The sequence below is a fragment of the Myotis myotis genome, unplaced genomic scaffold (genome assembly GCF_014108235.1).
Source record: "Myotis myotis isolate mMyoMyo1 unplaced genomic scaffold, mMyoMyo1.p scaffold_m19_p_2, whole genome shotgun sequence".
Lineage (NCBI taxonomy): Eukaryota > Metazoa > Chordata > Mammalia > Chiroptera > Vespertilionidae > Myotis > Myotis myotis.
Window position 1 is genome coordinate 21942436 of NW_023416324.1, and position 20820 is coordinate 21963255.

A 20820-nucleotide genomic window follows, 5' to 3' on the forward strand; every position below is an offset into this window, starting at 1 on the left:
GTCACCGTCTACTTTCCCTGCACCTGCGCCTCAGCCTGTAAAAATGTTCAAGTATTTCCTGTCTTTAAAGGTGTTCGTTTGATCTTATCCCCCATGTTATTTTCAGCATCAACCTTTCAAAGAGTTGTTATACTTCCCATCTCTGTATCCTCAAATCATAAAATGAGTTTGTCCTCTGTCCCCCAACATCTGAGTAAAATGTGTTCTTACCACACCTGCATCTCTGTAAGCATCTGAATCCTTTGGCAGCCCCCTCCCGCTCCCTCAACTTACAGCAGATCAGCCCCACCTGGTTTTCCTCCCACCCTCTGACTGCTATTTCTTACTTTCCTTTGCTGCCTCTTCTTTCTGTTTCCTTGTTAAATATGGGTTCTCCTGAGCTCTGTCCTCAGCCCTCTTGACACTCCCCCTCCCTGTGTCTCATCTGTCCTCATGGCTTTGACTCCTGCTCAGATGCAGACTCCCTCTCTCTGGCTATTCCTCCACCCAAGTTCCTGCCTATACTTGCTACTATCTGATGAAACATCTCCCCATGCAACCCATAAGACACACCAAGTTAAACAGTCAAAACTGAACTTAGTATCTTTTCTTTGAAACTGATTCTTTCTGTATCCCTGATCTCAATTAATGGCATTCACATCTATTCAGGCATCCAAACCCAAAGCCTCATGTTTGATACCTCACAGGGTCTCCCAAGTCCTGTTGATTTACCCCTTAATTTCTTTTTAGTTTCTTCTCCTCTTCTGCTGCTTCCATTGTAACTACCTTAATTCAGGTTTTATTACCTTTTTACTAGACTACTCCAAAGCTTCCTGATTGGTCTCCTAGTCTTTGGTCTCTGTATTTCAGTCTAGCCTTCACACTACTGAACTCCCTTATAAAACAACAACCAATCTCCTTGCTTTAATAACAAAACAAAAACTTCAGGTACATAAAACAAACTAACTTGAGTTCTCCAGCCCAAAACTTAAACTTCTTGACTTACATATGACTATTCTCAGTCTACACAGCAGTCTTCTCTTCCACCACATGCTGGGGCCCAGTAAGCTCTCTGAACCTGTGATTTCTTCCAGAGGGATTGTTGTGCTTTCACACCATAGGACTACAGCTCATGCTGTTCCCCCATTCTGAATTCCCTCCTGATTTCCCTAAGCTTGACCAATGCAAGTTTTACTTCTGGAAAAATCTTTGGACTATCCCCTACCCCAACTTCCAGAAGAATTAGTTACCCTTGCCTCTGTGCCTCCACGATACCACACATTCTGTCAAACCCACTCTGTACTGATGTTTACTTATTTCCCCTACTAGAATGGCCTTCAAACATAACGGACCTCTTCTGACCTGGTGCCCTGGCACCCTGCAGCAGTGTCTAGCACAGAGCATGTGACACAATCAGAAGAGAGGAGCTCATTAAAGAAATGCACACCATGAGTGGTTCCTGGTCAGAGAGCCCACTCTTCTCTATCTACCCACACTATCTCTCAGCTCAGTCACAAAGCCCAGGGGGAGGGAGGAGGCGTTGGTCTTTCTTTTCTCCCCCCATTCATTGCCCAGCTACCTCTGTTCCGTGTAGGGCTGAATCTTTTGCACAATGATGTCGGAATCCAGCACCCCCAGGAGGACCCCAATCTGGCGGATGAACATCCCCTTCAGCCTCTCAGTCAGCTGACTGACGTTGACATCCAAGATGATCTCCACCAGGTTGTTTTTCCTGGGATCTGGAAAGCATGTGGATCAGTGATGGCTTTAGAAGCAGGAGAGGTAACACAGACCCACCACTGTGCATGTGCTTTGGCACAGGAGGAAGGAATGAGAGCGTTCAGAAATGGTGTTGGAGCTTCGAAAGGACTCTTGGTCCCTATGTCAACCTGAGAATTACCACCATGTGGTGCTGGGGGGATCAGGGAGGCAACAGGGTTTAGTGAAGGGAGTGGGAGAGAGAGAGAGAAACACTTGTTTTGAAAGCCTCTCCTCAACTGGCTTTGCTGAACTCTTCAGGGTGAGTAGGCTTATCTAGCAACCTCTCCTGATCCACATCTGATTTTCAGGGACTTGTCTACAACAATGAGAGGGAAAATGCCCATCTCAACCTTCTTATCAATAATGGCAATGCATCTGCCCTGTAGATTTGAAAACAGTCAACACAAAAGAAATCTGGCACAAGGATCCCAGAATCAAGGATTTCCTTAGAGCCACCTCACACAGCTACATGGTGTTTTTACAACTGAGAACTGGGAAACCATTGTGCTTTCCTTTCGATTATGTCCTAAAGACTGTTCTACACTTGGAAGTTCAGTGATTATTCAGAATACTTTATTCACACACTTGAATGCAATATTTGCCTGTTCTGATGTATAATTTACACAATTAGTGGACAACGTGATCTGATTTTAAATACAGAAGAGATTTTTTGTTTGTTTTAATCCTCACCCAAGGATATTTTTTCCATTGATCTTTTAAAGAGATTGGAGCAGAGAGGGAAAGACAGAGAGAAACATCAATGTGAGAGAAACACATCGACTGGTTGCCTCCTGCTTGTGCCCTGACCAGGGCCCTAGCCAGGGAGGAGACTGCAACCGAGATATGTGCCCCCAACCAGAATCGAACCCGGGACCCTTTGTTCCCCAGGCCAATGCTCTATCCACCGAGTCACACCAGCTAGGACCACAGAAGAGACTTTATAGTGACTTCGCTGTCGTCCTTCAGAGAGATGGGACAAGGACTGGAAGACCTGCCAAGATCCTTCCCGTCTAAGATACCGATACACAGGTTTGGCCTAGATAATAAAGAGCGGGTTTAAAGTTAATCCCTCCTCATCAGATGCTCAGAAATTTGTAAAGCTCTACCCCACTCCACACTCACTTCCTCTCTAAAACCAAATTAGCCTCAAAGCAAAATAAAAACATGGTTCTATTTAAGAAAGAAATATTATTTCTGCAAACCTGAAAAATGTAGAGGACACCAGTTACTTTACCTTCCCTGGATTGTCAGAAAAAGCCTGAGGCTCAACTTATAAAAATAAATGTTTTCTGCATTTGGGTGTTGATGAGACATCATGACTCAAGTTATTCCTGTGCTCAGATCCCCAGGGTACCCTCTCCCATCAGTCACATGTAGAGCAGGAAGGGCTGGACTTGGGCACAAAGGCCTGGCTCTGACACAACCACCCTGAGTTTCTGTTTCTCCATCTGAGATGAGTAGGAGGAGGTCCATATTCCTGTGTGGGTAGGAGAGGTAATGCTGGAACAGACAGACTCTAAGGATTTTTCAGCTTGGGGTTTCTAGATTTTTAAAAAAACTGGCTCTGTCCATGCTGGGGAGAAGGTGTCTCAGGATGGAGGCCCTGCTTGGCTTATCCAGCAATTCCACTCAGTCTCATCACTAAATGAACTCACCAGGTTTCACCTCCACAGTGGTCTGGTCTGTGTTACTCTCACCCTTCGCATCAGTCACTTTCAGATGAAATGTGTAGGTTCCCTCGACCAGGTTGGATAGAAAGAGGATAGGGTGGTGGTCAGAGTGATTTAACACCTCCTGTGGGGTTGAATAACATGGCTATGTTTGCAAAACAAAACAAACTCCTTCTGTGGACTCTGTTGCTGCTCTGTCACCACTAAGCCCCCTCTGAGCTAGACTGCTTCACCTCTGGCAGCTTCTGCTCTGTAATAGCACTGCAGCCCATGGCTGCTCAGGTTAGGGAAGAGAAACTCACCCTGTGCCACGCTAGCTTGCAGAGTGACCCTAGGCAAGTCATTTAACCTCCCTGGATTTCAGAGAGCAATCAGGTTTGATATAAGGAACCACTTGGTTAAAACAGTAGACTATCTGGCTCAGCCTCCTCTCCCATCTCACCCCTTGGAACATGTGTTGCTCTCTAGCCCCTGACACACTTACCCCTGCTGCTGGGCTCCCCTCATCTCGAGTCCAGAGGTAGCTGACTATTCCCTTGTCATCTGAGGACTTGGAGCCATCCAGCTCGGCTGTGTCTGTGGGCAAGGTTATCACCACATTCCCAGTTATCTTGGCTATAGGTGGTTTGTTCGTTTCTAAGCAAAGAGAAATCATTGACATCATATAATATTCTAGGGGGAAAAAAGAAATGCTTCTTTATAATCTTTATGGGGAGTTAAATGGAGAACTGTTTCAGGAGTCTATCCATGCCAGCAACTCACAGCACAGATTTTTTATTTTTATTTTTTTGTAAATCCTCACCCAAGTATATTTTTTCCATTGATTTTTAGAGAGTAAAAAGGAGGGATAGAGACGGAGAGAGAAATATAAATGTGAGAGACACACTGGTTGGTTGCCTCCCACACGCATCCTGACCGGAGCCAGGGATCGAGCCTGCAACTGAGGTGTGTGCCCTTGACAGGAATTGAACCCAGGCCCCTTCAGTTCACAGGCTGACACTAACCACCGAGCAACCGGCCAGGGCTAAAGGTGTAGATTTAAAGCGGCGGAGAGAGAAATGCTCTCTGACACCATACAACAGAGGGGACAAGGGTAGTTTCCTCCTACATTCCCACGGCAGCCTCCCTGAAAGGAACCCATTTCTGTCCTCTGGAGGTTTATGATAATTGGAAACAAAGGCCCACAGCTGGATTAAAGCCTTGGAGTTTAGGTTTCATCCAGCTGATACCACAAATTCTCTTTAAAATATGGGTTAAAATGTTATTCTCTGAGCATCTTCTTTGATTCCTTCTTTAGTACTTTAATAGAGAAAAAGGAGAGAGAGGCCTCTCAACCTGGGCCCCACCTGCAGCTTTGTTTACTTAGGTGTGTACTCTCTAGTGTTTACCGAGCTCAGGATATTGCAAATGAAGGGCGTCTGTATATCTGATGGTTTTTCCTACTGTCAGCTTAGAGCCCTCTCTCGAGGCCGTTACTGATCATGAGCCTGCAAACCAGAGCAAGGCAAATCAACTCTTGTCTCACGTTGGCTTCAGTGTGCAGGTTCATAGGAAAAGCACAGAAAGCTACAGTGCAGGACAGTCATTCTGAAGTCTGACAGCAGGTGTCACTGTAGCTAGTGGGAGAGTCACAGAAACCCCAGGACTTAGCAGCAGAGGCAAAATAAAAATGCAAAGGGAAAAAAACTTAATTCTTTCCCTATTCAATAGAGAACGAAGGAAAGGAGAAAGGGAGAGAGGGGAATGTAAGAAATGAAAAATCACCTTACAACCACTCTCAATGAAGATTGTTTCAAAAAAGCAAGTATCAGCTGCCCTTACCCCAACTTTCTTCCCCACACCCTGTCTCTAAATCAATTTCTGCAGCCAAACAAGAGATGATGAATTCCTCAGTTATCTAATCCTGAGGCTGCTGCACCAACCCGAGGTAGGGAGGTACCTTCTTTGACAATGACATTCACAGAGCTTTGGCTTTGCAGGTTCCTCTCATCTTTGACAGTCAAGGTGAACACGTAGGTTCCCACTTGCAACCCCGTCACAGTGGCAACACTGCTGTTAGCCTTCTCGAGCTGCACCCCATCAGGTCCCCTGGACAAAGAGAGAAACCAGAGGCTGGAGTTGTGGACCCATTTGCTGCTCTCGTGTCCCTGACTCAGCAGGTGCAGACAATTACTGCCTCAGATGAGACAGGAACTATTGTTTCCCAGACCTTGAGAGGACAAGTTTTAAAATATTCCATTTGGACAGAGTGTCATTTGGCCCCACAATCCAGGCTATCTGCTGATCAGAAAATTCCATTCACCAGTTTTCAAACAGATTTAGCTTTATCCTTTATGTGAGCTTCTAGAACATTAAACTCTTTGCTGTTCCAGTTTGTAAAAGGAAGAAAGTGTTCTAAGCAGGTCTCTGATCAAAAGAAAGATTTCATAGTGATGTTTCTGAAAAGTATTTCTGGCCCAGTAGTTGGTCCAGCTCTTGCCAGCAAAGAAGCAAAACACATTTCTTAATCATATGCCAAACTCACTCTTGCTGAAAAGTCAGACAAAGGAAGTGGGCCAAAGCTGCAGAGGAATTCTCAGGGCGAAAGCATCCTCTTCCTAGTAGCTCTGAAAGCAAAGCTCCCGCCAGCTCCCAGACAGGGACCACAGGGGACCTGGCACTCCGGGCATCCTTCCTTCTCCCCTGGGGCCTCACTCAGCAGCCTGCAGCAGGCGAGTGAGCTGTGTATCAGCTGCCCAGGCACAACGCTGCACACACTCTTGAGTCCTGCTCAAGGGTTAAAACACCCCAGAGCGTTCCTTAAAACTACAGGACAATCAGAGAAATCTGTAGACTTTTCTGTTCTGTTTTGCTATTTAAACTTATGACCTCTGACTCTAATAGCCCCTCCTGAAACAGATTCTCCCCAATGAAGCTTGCTAATAAGCATTATTTCTGCTGTAAACACGAATAAAACTCAAAGATTCATCACTAGTATCTTCAATACTTATAATTAAAACACATGGGGCTGAAGAAGAAAGATTAGGTTCTCCAAAAGACAGAAACAAAAGCTGAGAAAAATAATTTCTAGAATCCAACTCACCAATAGTTAGTTTCTGAAGTCCAATTACAGCCCTTTCCCATCCACCTCTAATGCCCCTGACCAAAAACAAAAACAAAACACCCAGTCTGTTCTATGATTGCTACCTTTGGAAACAGAGAAATTAACTCCTTTTTAACTTTTAACTCTTCCTTGGAATTCTTTCACTACTTTTGAGTTCCAGTTGTTATGGTTTAAAGGAGCTGAAAGAAACTATGAGAGCCAGGAATGGTTCAATTAGGTGATTCCATTTTAATTAGTATTATTTGGTCACTGCCTTTCTCCTGTGGCTAATGTAGTTGGTAAGTGTGGTCTTCAAGGATATAGTAATAGAGCAATGCTTTCATTTTGTAGATGAATTTTCAATTCTCCTTCATAGCTGCTCTGCCCCGTCCCCCTGCCAGCCTTACCCAGTTAATTTTGAGCAACAGTATTTTTCTGCTCCATTACCCCTTCCATCCTGCCTCTCAAGTGTAATTAAACTATGCATTTCAGCAGATGGATTACACCTGTAAAAGCACCAGGACTGCAAAATACTACCTGGGGACTAGCTGATGGTAAGTATTCTTTATTTCTTACAAAAATTATCTTATATAATTTTCTTAGTGTTGAAGTTTGGCATTGCAAACCTTTCTCAGTCACAGCCCCCTTAAATAAGCCAACAAGAGCAAGTAAGTACTTAAAAAAATTTTTTTTAAATTCTTGCCTGAGAATATTTTAATTAATTTTTAAATTTGTTTATTTCTATTGATTTTTAGAGACTGAAGAAGGGAGGGAGGGAGAGAGGGGGTGGGGGAGAAAAACATCGACCAGTGACCTCTGTACATGCCCCAAATGGGGATCAAACCTGCAACCTTTTGGTGTATGGGATGATGCTACAACCAACTGAGCCACCAGGTCAGGGCACAGCAAGTACACTAAAAAAAAATAAGTAAAACCTTGCTCTGCAAATGTCTGGAGTCTTTGCATAAGTAAGGCTTTGTGTCAATACTCACTGTGTTTTTTCCCAGAGATACGAGATAATTTTCTGATCATCTGAGCTTTTGCTACCATCCAAGGTTGTGCTATCCATGGGAAGGGTCAGCTCTTTATCTGGGCCTGCATCTGCCTGTGGCGGCTTGTTGTTTTCTAGAAGACAGAGATATACGGGTCTAAAGCAGGCAGTGCAGTTGGGAAAGGAGAGGATCCATTGGGACATATATTCTGGAAGCCATGAAGACTCTGCCTCTCTGCCCAGAGAACGGTCAGATACTGTGGGACAGATATGTACTGGGGTATGATCAGGAAACTCACAATGCAGAATGAACACTCCTGAAAGAACGTGGCAGAACCTACTGAAGTTACAATGCCATGCTAAATGGGAAATATAATGCTCCAGGAGCTCAAAGGAAAGGGTCTGAGCGATACAACAGGGCTTTCTTAAGGAAGTAGGCTTGAAGCTGGTCCTTAAAAGACACATGATAGGATTTGGGATGGCAGAGACTCAACCTTTTATGTCCCCCTGAAGGCAATTAACTAGCCCAGGGCAAGGGCTAAACTGAGGCTGTAACTACTCTTTCTCTCTAGCTAGGGGAAGAACAACAGAAGTTACTGGGACAATAGAAGCTGCCAGGGGCTCCGTGGATTGGCGCCTCCTACTGCTCCCTCATATACCTCAGAATCCAAACCCTCTTCTCCCCAAGGTTAAAGGGACCAGCCAATAGAAGAGCCTGCACCTCCAGGTTGGAACTTACCAGGCTGCACAATAACAGTCACTTGAGCGGTGGCCTGCTGTCCTATTGTGTCGGTCACTGTTAGCTGGTAGGTGTAGTCTCCTTCTTGCATGGCAGAGAGCTGCAGGACTGGTGTTCTAACGCCCTGGATATAGAAACACAGACCATGGAAAAGCAGCCTCCCAGAATCACATCATAGCTAAGTCCTGCTTGGGTCTAAGAGACTTACCCAGTTTTCTAAACCTATTGGTACTAAGCTACTACCTCCTAGAATTCAGCAAAATTAGTGAATGCTGGATCAGACGCTATGGGACATCTTGTTAAAAAGTTTCTCCCCTAAAGGGAACAACCCTCCCTGACACAGCAGCAGTTTCAAATAAAATCAGAGCTCTCACAAGGGAGGGGAATATAGGGAAATGTACAAAGATAACCAAGATCACCCTCTAAGACCCAAAGCAGAAAGAAGACCATCTATACTAATAATAGAGGAATATGTAAATTGTCCAGGATGCCATCACAGTGACAGTAACGACCAAACAGCAGGCTGCATGGGGTGACCAGGCCAGCAGCGGGTTAGTGAGGGATGACCAAATGACTAAATAGCAGGCTGCGTGGGGCGACCAGGCTGGCAGGGGGGGGCAGTTGGGGGCGACCAGGCCAGCAGGGGAGGGCAGTTGGGGGCAATCAGACCTGCAGGGGAGGGCAGTTGGGGGCGATTGAGCCAGCAGGGGGGGCAGTTTGGGGTGATTGGGCCAGCAGGGGAGGGCAGTTGGGGGCGATTGGGCCAGCAGGGGAGCAGTTAGGCATCAATCAGCCCAGCAGGGGAGCAGTTAGGGGGCGATCAGGCTGGCAGGCAGAAGCGGTTAGGGGCAATCAGGCAGGCAAGTGGTTAGGAGCCAGCAGTCCCAGATTGTGAGAGGGATGTCCAACTGCTGGTTTAGAATATTCCCCAAGGGGTCCCGGATTGGAGAGGGTGCAGGCCGGGCTAAGGGACACCCCCGCCCCCGTGCACGAATTTCGTGCACAGGGCCTCTAGTGAATATATAACACAATTTTTAAAAGTGTTCTTCCTACAAAGGCTGCACAGTGATCCTAATGAAGTGCTCAATAAAACATGGCAGCCATTCCAGATGTTATGTAATGCTACGCTGACCCTTACAGATTTGTGCAGATTCTGCAGCAACAGAGAAATCCAACACAATACTTAAACTAAACCCAGGTGAAATGTGAGCTTTAAGTCTACCAGACCTGAGGCCCTGAACCTAACTGTCCCCTATACCTGGGCTCCTGAGCATTAAAGAGAAAAAACCAACATGATATAGAAAAATGTTAGTTACATGCAAACAAGTGGTTAGAATAAGACGGAACTTGGAGACATTGTAGAAAAATAGGTCTATGCATTTTTTTCACGTACTAGGCAAAGTACCAAAAATTAGGTACAGCGGTATAGCAGCAGATTCAGAAATTACCAAAAAATCGGTACAGCGGTCTGGTAGGGTTAAGTCATGCCTCAAATCTAGAAACATAGACTCCTGAGTGTCACAAGGAACATTACATATAACTTAGAACAAACTCCAATGCAGGAACTTTAGAACAGTGGGAAAACCTGACAGCCTCTTACAGACAGTTTGTTTGGCCTATATGTCCTAAAAGTTGTAAACTTTCACATAAAGGTCTATATTTATGTTTTCCTGATAATAATGGGACCATACTTCCATCTGGCCACAGCCAGCTGGGCCTGAGAAGCAGCTGGCCCCTTTAGTCAGGGATTAAGTTCTCTGGTTCACCACAACCCCATCCAGTTTTCCTTAATTACTTCTGTTACCTGTGTGGTGACAGATCTAGTCTCTTATTAAATATCTGCAGAGAAGAGCTCACCACCTAGTTGGGCCATCTACTCCAATTTGTAAGATTCACACCCATGCAGCTTCTAAATAGTCTGACTCTCTAGAATTATTCTAGAGCAGCTACCATTTCTCATCCAGTCTTTTCCCCTGATAGTAAACATTTAAGGTAAAGGTTTTTGATAGTATGTTAATTAAAGGCTCCTTAAACTTTCTGGATTTAAAAAGAAATTCAGCCGAAGCCGGTTTGGCTCATTGGATAGAGCGTCGGTCTGTGGACTGAAGGGTCCCAGGTTCGATTCCGGTCAAGGGCATGTACCTGGGTTGCGGGCACATCCCCAGTGGGAGATGTGCAGGAGGCAGCTGATCGATGTTTCTCTCTCATCGATGTTTCTAACTCTCTATCTCTCTCCCTTCCTCTCTGTAAAAAATCAATAAAATATATTTTAAAAAAAAAGAAAAAAAGAAAAAAAAAAAAGAAATTCAAATATTCTATGCACAAATCTGACTTTGGTCATTAAAATACAGCAAGAACAAGCCTTGGATAGGTGAACCAGTCCAGTAGCTCCAATTCCCCTGGGCAAGAAAAGACAGAAACTCTTCCCTCCTACCTGCATCTCCACCACTTTCCCTTTGCTGCTGGGGCTGAGTGACCACTCATAGCTGGTGATGCCATGGTCATCAGTGCTCTGGTTCCCAAAGAGTGTGATGGAGTTTTGGGGCAGGGTGATTACTTGGTTGGGGCCTGCATTGGCCACAGGGGGGTAATCCACAGCTTTGTTCACTGTCAGGCTTGCAGTGGTCGAGTTGGTAGCTCCATCTGAGTCTACTACAGTCAAACTATTAGGGCAGAGAGAGGAGTGCAATCAGGAATGGTTTTCAGTAAAGAAGAAGAAACATAAGACGACTGAAAATCAAGAATAAGAAATACCAAAGTGGAAGGGTTACTAATTAGTAACCAATTCTTACCATTCCTCTTAGAAAGGTAGAGTAATACTAGAAGCTAACATTGACTAAGGGTTCACTGTGTACCAGGCACTGTTCCAAGTGGTTTACAACTCAATAAACAACAGCTCTATAAAGTCCTATCTTCATTTTACTCCTTACACATATGAAGGTCTAAGGCAGAGACAGGTCAAGTAACTCGCCCACGCTTGAAAGTAGTGGAGTTAGGACCTGAGTCCAGGCAGTGTGTCTCCAGCGCTGTTTTGCTCTGCTGCCTGCATGTATCTGTGTGCTGGGACCGTACAAGCATTGTCTGATCTAGCCCTCACAGCTATTATCAATCTCAATTTACAAGTGTCTTAGAGAGGCTAAGTAACCTGCCCAGCACCCCATTCTGAGCCAAGATGCAAGCTCAGTTCTCTGACTCCCAAGCCTAGAAACCAAGTCTTAAGAGAGTCCCTGGTCCCTATTCCTATGTGGTACAGAGACACTACATTAACTAGTGCTCTGACTGCAACAAGCTCTCCTCCCCACCATCCTTTTTGGCTATGTACACTCACAGGAATGGACATCCTGAGCAGACAGCCTCTGGGATGGACTAAGAGGGCTGGCTGTGGTAAGACAGGAGCCCAAGATGGAAATGAATTCTCCTATGCAACAGTCTCACAGTTTGTGCCAGTGTGAAACAGGATTTGAAAGAGAAAAATAATGTTCATTTATAAGAACAGGGCATTTACCAAAATGATGCCTTCCAGCTGAACAGCCTAAAGCTGCTCTTACCACCTCAAAATGTGAGCATAAGCAAGCAAGGAGGTTTGGGCTCCTTCCATTTTGCTGACAGAAAGATAAAAAGCATAAAAAAGACATGTCATTTGTTTAAATCTCACCAGCAGCCACAGATAGAGCCAGGCATCTGTGGGGGTTTTTCCACACAGCCTCACCTTTTCCTATGGTCTGAAGGGGATTTTTGGTATTACAGCCTTGAGAAAGAGTACAAAAACCTCAGATACATACTAGTAGACATGCAAATCAACAAACATCAGAAGAAAAATCCACAGAAGTTTCTTTTTTTTCTTTCCAGTTTTCCTATTGTTTTCAGTTTTTTGTTTTTTACATACACTATTTGTCTCCTATTTCAGAATAAAAGCAAGTTATAGATAGGTGGCAAAATAGAAGCTGCCCATTACTGACTTTCACCTCGGTCATTGGCTTACATGCAAGAATCCTGGAAACAAATAGCAGCTGACCACAGGGCTGGTAAAAAGGATACTGTCGTGTACTGCCATGTAGAAGCACGGTAGAGAAATGAGTGGAATCAGATTGGACCTTAATGCTACTCAAACTCAACCCCGTCAGTTCATAGATTGAGGTTTAGAAAAAAAGAATAGATCCCTAATATCCTATCCATCTGAAACACTGTTTTTAACCTTGGTTAAAAGCTCAGACTGCTTTTGTGACCTTGGGCAAGTTACTTAACCTCTTGGTACCTAAATTTTCTAATCTATAAAATAACAGTAATTATAATATTTTTTATAAGGTTTAAATGGCCTTCTACTTGCAAAGAGCTCAGAACAGTACTAAACACATAGTAAGTGTTCAAAAACCAGTAGTTATTTTTCAAAACATCAACCTAGCCCAGATTAAATCCCATAAATGTTAAAATTCCTATATTAGAAATCTAAGAAAAATCAATTCACTTTTCCATTTTAAGCCAATGAAAAGGCTTCAACCTTGTTAAATGGCAACCACCTTTCATTCTCCTGAAGTCTTGAGTCAGTGACAGTGATGCTAAGTCAGAACCTGCATATGCATTTATATTGTAGGTGTTGTGCTACAATATTCATCACTATGTCTCTGGTAGTGTCTAAAACTTGATTAATATCAGATCTGGTGGGGGACACAAACACCCAAGAATAAGCTGTTGCACCGTGGTAGACGCCACATAAGGGCACTGAGTGCAACCTTCTCTCCTCTCTGGAGGAATCCAAGAGAGCCTCACAGAAAACTGTAGGTCCCTAAGGATAGGCAGAACTCCAACAGACTGAGAAAAGCATTCTAGTAAGCAAACAAAATACATATGGGTCAAGTCAAGGAACAGAGTAGAATGAGCCCTGACACGGGGGTTAGAAAATCTGCAATTCAGTGCAGTTTAGTAAATACACTGAGCCTCATTTTTCTCAGATATAAAATGAGGACAATATCATGTACATATGGTGTTTGGATGATACAGTACTTTGTAACATACAAGGAATTGTGCAAATATAAGGAGGAATACTCTAGAGTCAGCCTCACACTCTTATTAATCATATTCTAGAATGTTGAAACTAGTTCCCAAAAGGACCGTCTTTGAATAAAATTCTCCAAAAAGCCCTAATAAAGATCCTACAACTCATATTCAAATAAACCACAAAAAGTGTTAAAAGTATCGACCTATTAACCAGGAGGTCATGGTTCGATTCCTGGTCAGGGCACATGCTCAGGTTGCAGGCTCCATCCCCAGTGTGGGGCCTGCAGGAGGCAGTCAATCAATGATCCTCTCACATCATTGATGTTTCTATCTCCCTCGTTCTTCCTCTCTGAAATAAAAAAATATATTTTTAAAAAGTAAAGGTTTTGAGATATAAATTGAAGAAGAATTTCCCATAGGGAAAAGACAAGATGACAGTAGGTTCATGCTAGATTATTCCTGAGAAAAGGCAAAGAAAGACGGGTCCTTTCACTTAATGACAGAAATCCTAAAAATGTCTGGAGAACTGCCAGATAAGATTTTGAATAGGACTAACTGTGGTGGATCCTAATCTATTATGCAAGGGCTTTTGCCCTAAAAAGTTATGTGTGTTGTGACCACAATTAACTTCAGGGCTCAAAGAATCAATGGAACCACAGGCTATATTTTCAACCACTCTACAATTAAATTGGTATCTGTCAGAGTTACTCCTATAAGAATGTAGAACCCATATAAGGAAAATAAAGGCCAATGGTAAACTTGAAGGATCCTAAATTTACCTGAAAGTGTAGTTCCCTGGGACGAGCTTACTTAGTTTTAATATGGCAGTATCTTCAGAAATCTTCTCTTCTCTCAGAGGTCCCTTTAGTTCTTCCCAATGATACCTGACGATTTTATCATCATCAGTGCTTTCTTGATCATAAAGAAACATCGGTTACAACATGAGAGCGCCTGGTCTCAGCACTTACTTAGTTTACACAAACCAGGGCAACTACCTATAGAGATTTGAGGCTAGGGGAACTTCATGAAATTACAGGCTATCTCTCCAGATTATTTCTTCCCTATGAATATTGGGTCATTCTGTCTCTCTATGACTATTCCACTGCATAGTTTTCCAAGGACTCCAACACAGGCAACTCTGGTTAAAAAGTTACTGAATAAGAAAAGGAAAATAAAAAATTCTTAAATGCATGAAAAGATACTCAATCTCACTTAAAGGAAATGCAAATTTAAATTTCACTTGAGATACCATTTTTAAACCTATCAGATTGGTAAAGACCAAAGTTTCATGACACATAAATGGGTAAAGGTGTGGAGAAAGAGGAACTTTCTTAAGTCATGGTGGAAGCATAAATTGATACAACCACTGTAAAGAGCAATTTGGCAAAATTTACCCTTTTCCCTGCATTCCTCTTCTAGGAATTTATCCTACAGATATCCTTACATATGTGTTCATCATCATACTTACAAGATTATTCACAGTAACATTATTTGTAATAGTGAAAGACCAGAAATAATCTAAATGGTCATCAGTAGAGATTGACTGAAAATAAGTATATATTCAAACAATGAAATTGTACATCCATATTATGGAAGGCTATGTAATCGTTAAAAGAAAAAAAGAATAAAGTATTTCACATATTGATTCAGAAAAATTATCCAAAATATAGAAACAGGCATTGTACATAACAGTGTACATACTGTTTTATCATAAAGACTGTATATGCATCTTCTTATCTATGCATAAGATATCTTTGGAAAGATACATAAAATAATACCATTGCTTGTCTGCAGAAAAACTGGATAGTTGGATGACAGGGATGGTAGAGATTCTTTTGCCCTGTACCTTTACATATTATTTAACTTTGACCTATTCAAAAATATAAAATGAAATGGTACTATATGAATCTTTCTACCACTCTCCCAAGTGCCTCTTCCTGTCCTGTCTCTTACCTCTTGGCCTGCAATTCTTCTAGCCTCCTCTTGTCAGAATTATCTACATGAAATGTCTAACACTGCTAGAGAGTCCTCTGCTAAAGCAGTGGCTACCTCTGCCAAGATAGTCAGGGTAACAGGGCCTTAATGGGTTTCAAGAGAAGCCAAGCAAATATTGGTGAGATGATAGGCCTGAAACCTCCTACACACACATAGCCAGGATCAATGGCAAAGACCCAGAGATCCTCTCCTGTCCTCTGAAGAGACAATGTTAGTGAGCCAAGCAGGGTTGTGTGAGTCTCTCCAGGAGAAGGCTGACAATCTTGTTAGGCAGTGATGGCTGGATGAGAGCTCCTCAGTTAAGACTCTCAGTTACTCATCTTGCCATGATAGGAAAGAGTTTTGTTTCCATAACTGAGAATGGCAACTCCATCTAAGAAAATTTGAAAACCAGAAAATTTCAACTAAAATAATGCTAAATGCATGCATAATCCCACTTTCTTACCATCTCAGAATAGAAATGTTACTTCAAAGAAGCCACATGGGGGTTTTAAATAGGGTCTGTCTGGTTTTTACTTCCTTATCAGTTGCTTCAGATGGTTGGTCTTCCCATATTGTGGTCAAGAAGCCTAAGCAGAATGCTGGTCCAAATCTTTGACCAGAGTATCCAGTGAATGCTGTTCTAAAACATCGTGCCCAGTAAATACTCACGGCTGCCATCAATGACTGTAGAAGTGGTTGGCAGAGAAATCTCCTGGAACTGTGGTGACACAATGGCAACAGGAGGCTGATTTTTACGGGGCTCTGCAAGAAAATGACCCAGAAGGAATTAAAAGAGGGGCTTTGTAAATTATAAGAAGAGCAGGCCACCTCTGGGTGGATTATAAATGTTTCCAATACCTAATGTGCATCTGAAGCATCGCCAAATGTATGTCACAAGGTTGGCATTCTAACCTAAGACACCCAGGAGTGTTTAAGCCTCTTGCAAGCCTGACTTTTCTTAAGACCACGTCCTGTGCATTCTTTCAATGCTCATGTGCTATCTAGTTTGTGAAAAGTACTAAAGTAGCAAGTGACTGCTTTCAGGCAAGCTGACCAGAGGTGGACAACCAATAAAATGTGTGCAACAAAGGCATTGGAAAGCAAACTATCCCTGCCACAACTGTGCTGAAAAGATGAGTAATTTCTCAACCACCTGGGAGCTGACTATGTGGGAGGTGAGTAGGCCGGAGTGTTAGAAAGGTCACAAACCACTCACTCTAGCCCACCTGAATGACTGAGAGCCCAGTGGCCTTTTCATTGAGAAATGATCAAATGGTCTTTATGCTAAACACATTTTTAAGAAAGAGAAAGTATTACCTTAGCTATAAAATCAAAGGAATTAAAAGAAAATCTATTACTAACAAAGACAGAGAATAGTATTAAGAATTTGTGCCAATGTCTGGACCACTTTGCCAATTTCCCCCAAATATCTCTGAAAATGCAAAACAAGATACCTTGCTATCACACTGTAATCTACTGATCACTTAAAAAGAATAATGGAATTTGGTGTCCAACGTGAAGGAGAAATGGCAGGGATTCTGTGAGGAAGACTGTGTACAAAGACCCACATTTCTGGAAAGAGATCAGAAAGGGCCAGCGACTTGGCTGGTTCTCCTACATACTTTTCCTAGGTTCCTGGCTTTCTTGTATCTCTTAATTACCACACATGGTCCTCTCTCAGCATGGCCCGCTGGAGAAGCAGTTCTCAGGCAGACGGGCTATGCTCAGTGCCATACCGCACTGTAGGTCATGTGGCTAACATTTCTCTGCCCAGCAAAGTGTTCCAACTAAAACCAAAGTATATACTTTGCCACCCTATATCTTTTTCTACATTGAATTAGGAATTGCCCAATAAATGTATTTTTTAAAAAGAATGGAAATTAAAATCCCCTAAAATCAAATCTCCCTCTCCTTGGGAATCCTCAGAGGGAGCAATGGAGGCACAGTCAGGGCTGAGAAACATACCTGGCTTTACCGTCACGTTCACACAGCCTTCCCCATGGGAATTCTGACCATCTACAATCACTTTGAATTCATATAGGCCTTGAGTGAGCTGCAAAAAGGACAGAAAATCTTATGGTCAACCATAAAGAGGAGCAATTATACTTAAAATCACACATATGTGAACTTTCCCCTGGTGATTCTTGCACTGTCTTCTTGCACTGTTTTCAAAATGGAGAAAGTAAACTAACCAAAGAGATGAAACTAAACTAAATGAATTATAAACTAAAAAACCATAGCCTTTAATGTGAATCTTATTACTAGCTGACTCTGGAACAACAGAAGGGATTTCAATATCTCTGTACTCCCATTTTCTTTTAAGAAAAACATTAAGGGCCCTACCATTCCGCTTCTCAGCGTTATGAAATTAAAACAATCATCTCTGCAAAGAAAAACATTTTGTAAAAATACCAAATAGCTCCCAAATATCTGACTATTTTTCCCTACTGACTTTCGCTAACTCTATAAACATAATATAAAAGAAAAAATAATCACCCAAATCCCACTGTCCTAACACATCAATTAATCCTATATCTCTTATTTCCTCCCAATCCTTAACCGCACAAAACAATAGTTTTAAACAGTCCATCCAATTCAACAAACATTTACTGAGAACCAATTATGTACCAGTTATTGTCCTAGGCCTGGGATTTGGAGATAAATAAGATCCCTGCCTTCAAGGAGCTTGTATATCAATGGTATTCAGAGTCTAGCTAAAAATCAAAGTGTGAATCAAACGTTTTATTGTTCTTTCTTCCATTCATTTAGCATAAACACTTTTCCCATTATAATAGTCTTTTTAATAGTCACTTTAATGGCTGCAAAGAAGTATATGAATAAATGTGCCATAATTCACATAAGCATTCCACATTGCTGGCTATTTGAATTGTTTCCAAATTTTTACTATTACTAGAGGCCGGGTGCACAAAAATTTGTGCACTCGGGGGGGGAGAGGGGGTCCCTCAGCCCGGCCTGTGCCCTCTCGCAGTCTGGGACCCCCTCGGGAGATAACGACCTTCTGGCTTAGGCCTGCTCCCGGGTGGCAGAGGGCAGGCCCAATCCCTAGGTGCAGCCCCTGGTCGGGCTCAGAGCAGGGCTGATTGGGGAGTTGGGGCGCTGCCCCGTCATGCACGGAGCAGGGCAGATTGGGAGGTTGTGATGCCACCCTCAGTCACGCTCAGGGTAGGGCCAATTGGGGGGTTGGGGCACCGTCCCCTGTCACACTCAAGGCAGGGTCGATGGGGAGGTTGCGGCGCCACCCCCTGTCACGCACAGAGCAGGGCCAATCAGGGGGTTGGGGCACTGCCCTCTATCACCCACAGAGCAGGGCCGATCAGGGGATTGGGGCGCTGCCACTCTCACACTCAGGGCAGGGCCAATGGGGAGGTTATGGCTCTACCCCATCACACAGAGAGCAGGGCCCGTGGGGGCGGGGGGAGCTCCCCCCTATCAGGCACAGAGCAGGGCTGCTCAGGGGTTTGGGGCCCCGCCCCCTGTCACACACAGAGCTGCAGGGCGATCAGGGGGTTTGGGCGCTGCCCCGTCACGCTGATCCCGGTGCCGGGAGGCATATTACTCTTTTACTATATAGGGTAGAGGCCTGGTGCATGGGTAGGGCCAGCTGGTTTGCCCTGAAGGGTGTCCTGGATCAGGGTGGGGCTCCCCACTGGGGTGCCTGGCCAGTCTGGGTGAGGGGCTGAGGGCTATTTTCAGGCTGGGGGTGACTGAACTCCCAAACGCTCCTTTTTTCCTTTTTTTTAATTCTGGGCCAGCTTTAGCTTGAAGCTTGGCTCCAGCTCTTAGGCCTCCAGCTGAAAGTAGGTTTCTGGCCTTTGCTTACAATGTTGCGAATCTGCTGGCTGAAGTCCGGCGGTATTTGTTACAATGTTTCTTAAACTGCGCGCTCAGAGGCCTGCAGCCGCAGGCGGGGAACGTCGGTTTCCTCCAACGATCCTCCTCCGTCACTGAGGCAAGCAAGCCTCATGTTAGTTTCAAGCTGCCTGGCTGCCGGCCGCCATCTTGGCTGACAGTTAATTTGCATATCTCGCTGATTAGCCAATGAAAAGGGTAGCGGTCGTATGCCAATTACCATGTTTCTCTTTTATTAGGGTAGATAATCTACTAGTAGCCCTGCGCATGAATCCATGCCCTTGCCTCCCTCCTGTAGCTCTCCGCCCACTGCCCCCGCCCCTCTCCTCCCTCTCCAACCCCCTCCCTCATAGCTTGCTGCCCTGCCCCCTCCTGTAGCTCTCTGCAGTGCGCTTGTACCTCGCTGGTCCACCCTCCTGCAAGACACGCTCGGTTGTTATGCCTCAGGGTGTAATGGCTAATTAGCATATTCCTCTCTTATATAGGATTATTATGACATCCTTTGGGCAAATAGGTTTTCTTTCTTTTGAATTACCTTCTTTGGATAAATGCTAACTGACTGCATATAGCGTTTTTGACCACTTCCTTCTTTTTGTAATGCTCTCCCTTCCCTGCCCACTCCTCATTTTCTTCAATTTCCTCTTTCCCTTAATGACGGTGTTCCCTAACATTCCAATCACAGACCATTTATTTCTTCATTCTACACTCTCTGGATGATCTCATCTATTACCATGGCTTCAATTGTCATCTATTTGAAGTTGGTGTGTAAATTTATCTCTCTAGCCCAGATCTCCAATCCCTTACCCTTTGTTGGACAGCTGCACTCAAATGTTTCACAGATATCTCAAACTCACTCTGTTCAAAAATGAATTAATCATCTACAAATCTCTTATAAACCTGTTCCTCTTTCTGTGCTCATTTCAGTGAATATCACCATATTCACACCAATATCCACCAACATGCCTAAGTCAAAGGCTAGAATTATCCTAGACTTCTCTTCAATACCTTCACCCAATTAATTGATCATCAAGTCTTATCATCAAGTCAACCTCATAATATTTCTCCAATCCAATCACTTCTCCATTCACACTGCCATCACCTTAGTTTTTAACCATTCATCATAGCACAGTTGTTAAAGGCTCTGCGGGGAGGGCTTTAGAGACAGAAAGTTCCTGTTCAAAAGTACCATTTAATAGTTTTGTAGCCAAAACCGGTTTGGCTCAGTGGATAGAGCGTCGGCCTGCGGACTGAAAGGTCCCAGGTTTGATTCCGGTCAAGGGCATGTACCTGAGTTGTGGGCACATCCCCAATGGGAGATGTGCTGGAGGCAGCTGACTAATGTTTCTCTCTCATTGATGTTTCTAACTCTCTATCTCTCTCCCTTCCTCTCTGTAAAAAATCAATAAAAATATATTTAAAAAAAAAAAAATAGTTTTGTAAACTTTGACCAAACCACTTTATTTTTCCAATTTTTTATTTTACAATTTATAAAACATATATTAATATCTACATCTTGGGGGTGTTATGAATATTAAAATAATTGCATAAAAGTACTGTTTCTAGCATATGGTATGAACTCAATAGTGGTTTTAAATTTTTATTTATTTAGGTTTTTTTTACTCAAGCTATTATCATTTCACACCTACATTTGTCAACAGATTCCTCAATGGTCTCCCTGGTTTGAGTCTTATCTCCTCCAATCTGTGGGTCAGGGTGATCTTTCCAAACTGAAAATATGAACATGTCTTTCTCTTGC

The 20820-nt window shown here is 43.5% G+C and overlaps 1 protein-coding gene across 9 annotated transcripts in view; it reads right to left on the reverse strand.

Annotated features, from left to right (window-relative positions):
* KIAA0319L (KIAA0319 like) overlaps nt 1-20820 on the reverse strand; it is a 111243-nt gene that overhangs the window by 12491 nt on the left and 77932 nt on the right. For 8 of the 9 annotated variants that reach the window (XM_036352500.1, XM_036352495.1, XM_036352501.1 and 5 more), the window contains 10 exons: nt 17160-17247; nt 15864-15956; nt 13997-14129; nt 10657-10885; nt 8223-8346; nt 7485-7617; nt 5350-5498; nt 3895-4046; nt 3396-3534; nt 1559-1718 (listed from right to left, as the gene is read on the reverse strand). In XM_036352500.1, coding sequence (XP_036208393.1) covers nt 1559-1718; nt 3396-3534; nt 3895-4046; nt 5350-5498; nt 7485-7617; nt 8223-8346; nt 10657-10885; nt 13997-14129; nt 15864-15956; nt 17160-17247 — 1400 coding nt within the window. The remainder of the gene's footprint in view (nt 1-1558; nt 1719-3395; nt 3535-3894; nt 4047-5349; nt 5499-7484; nt 7618-8222; nt 8347-10656; nt 10886-13996; nt 14130-15863; nt 15957-17159; nt 17248-20820) is intronic. The other variant, XM_036352499.1, reaches the window with a different exon arrangement.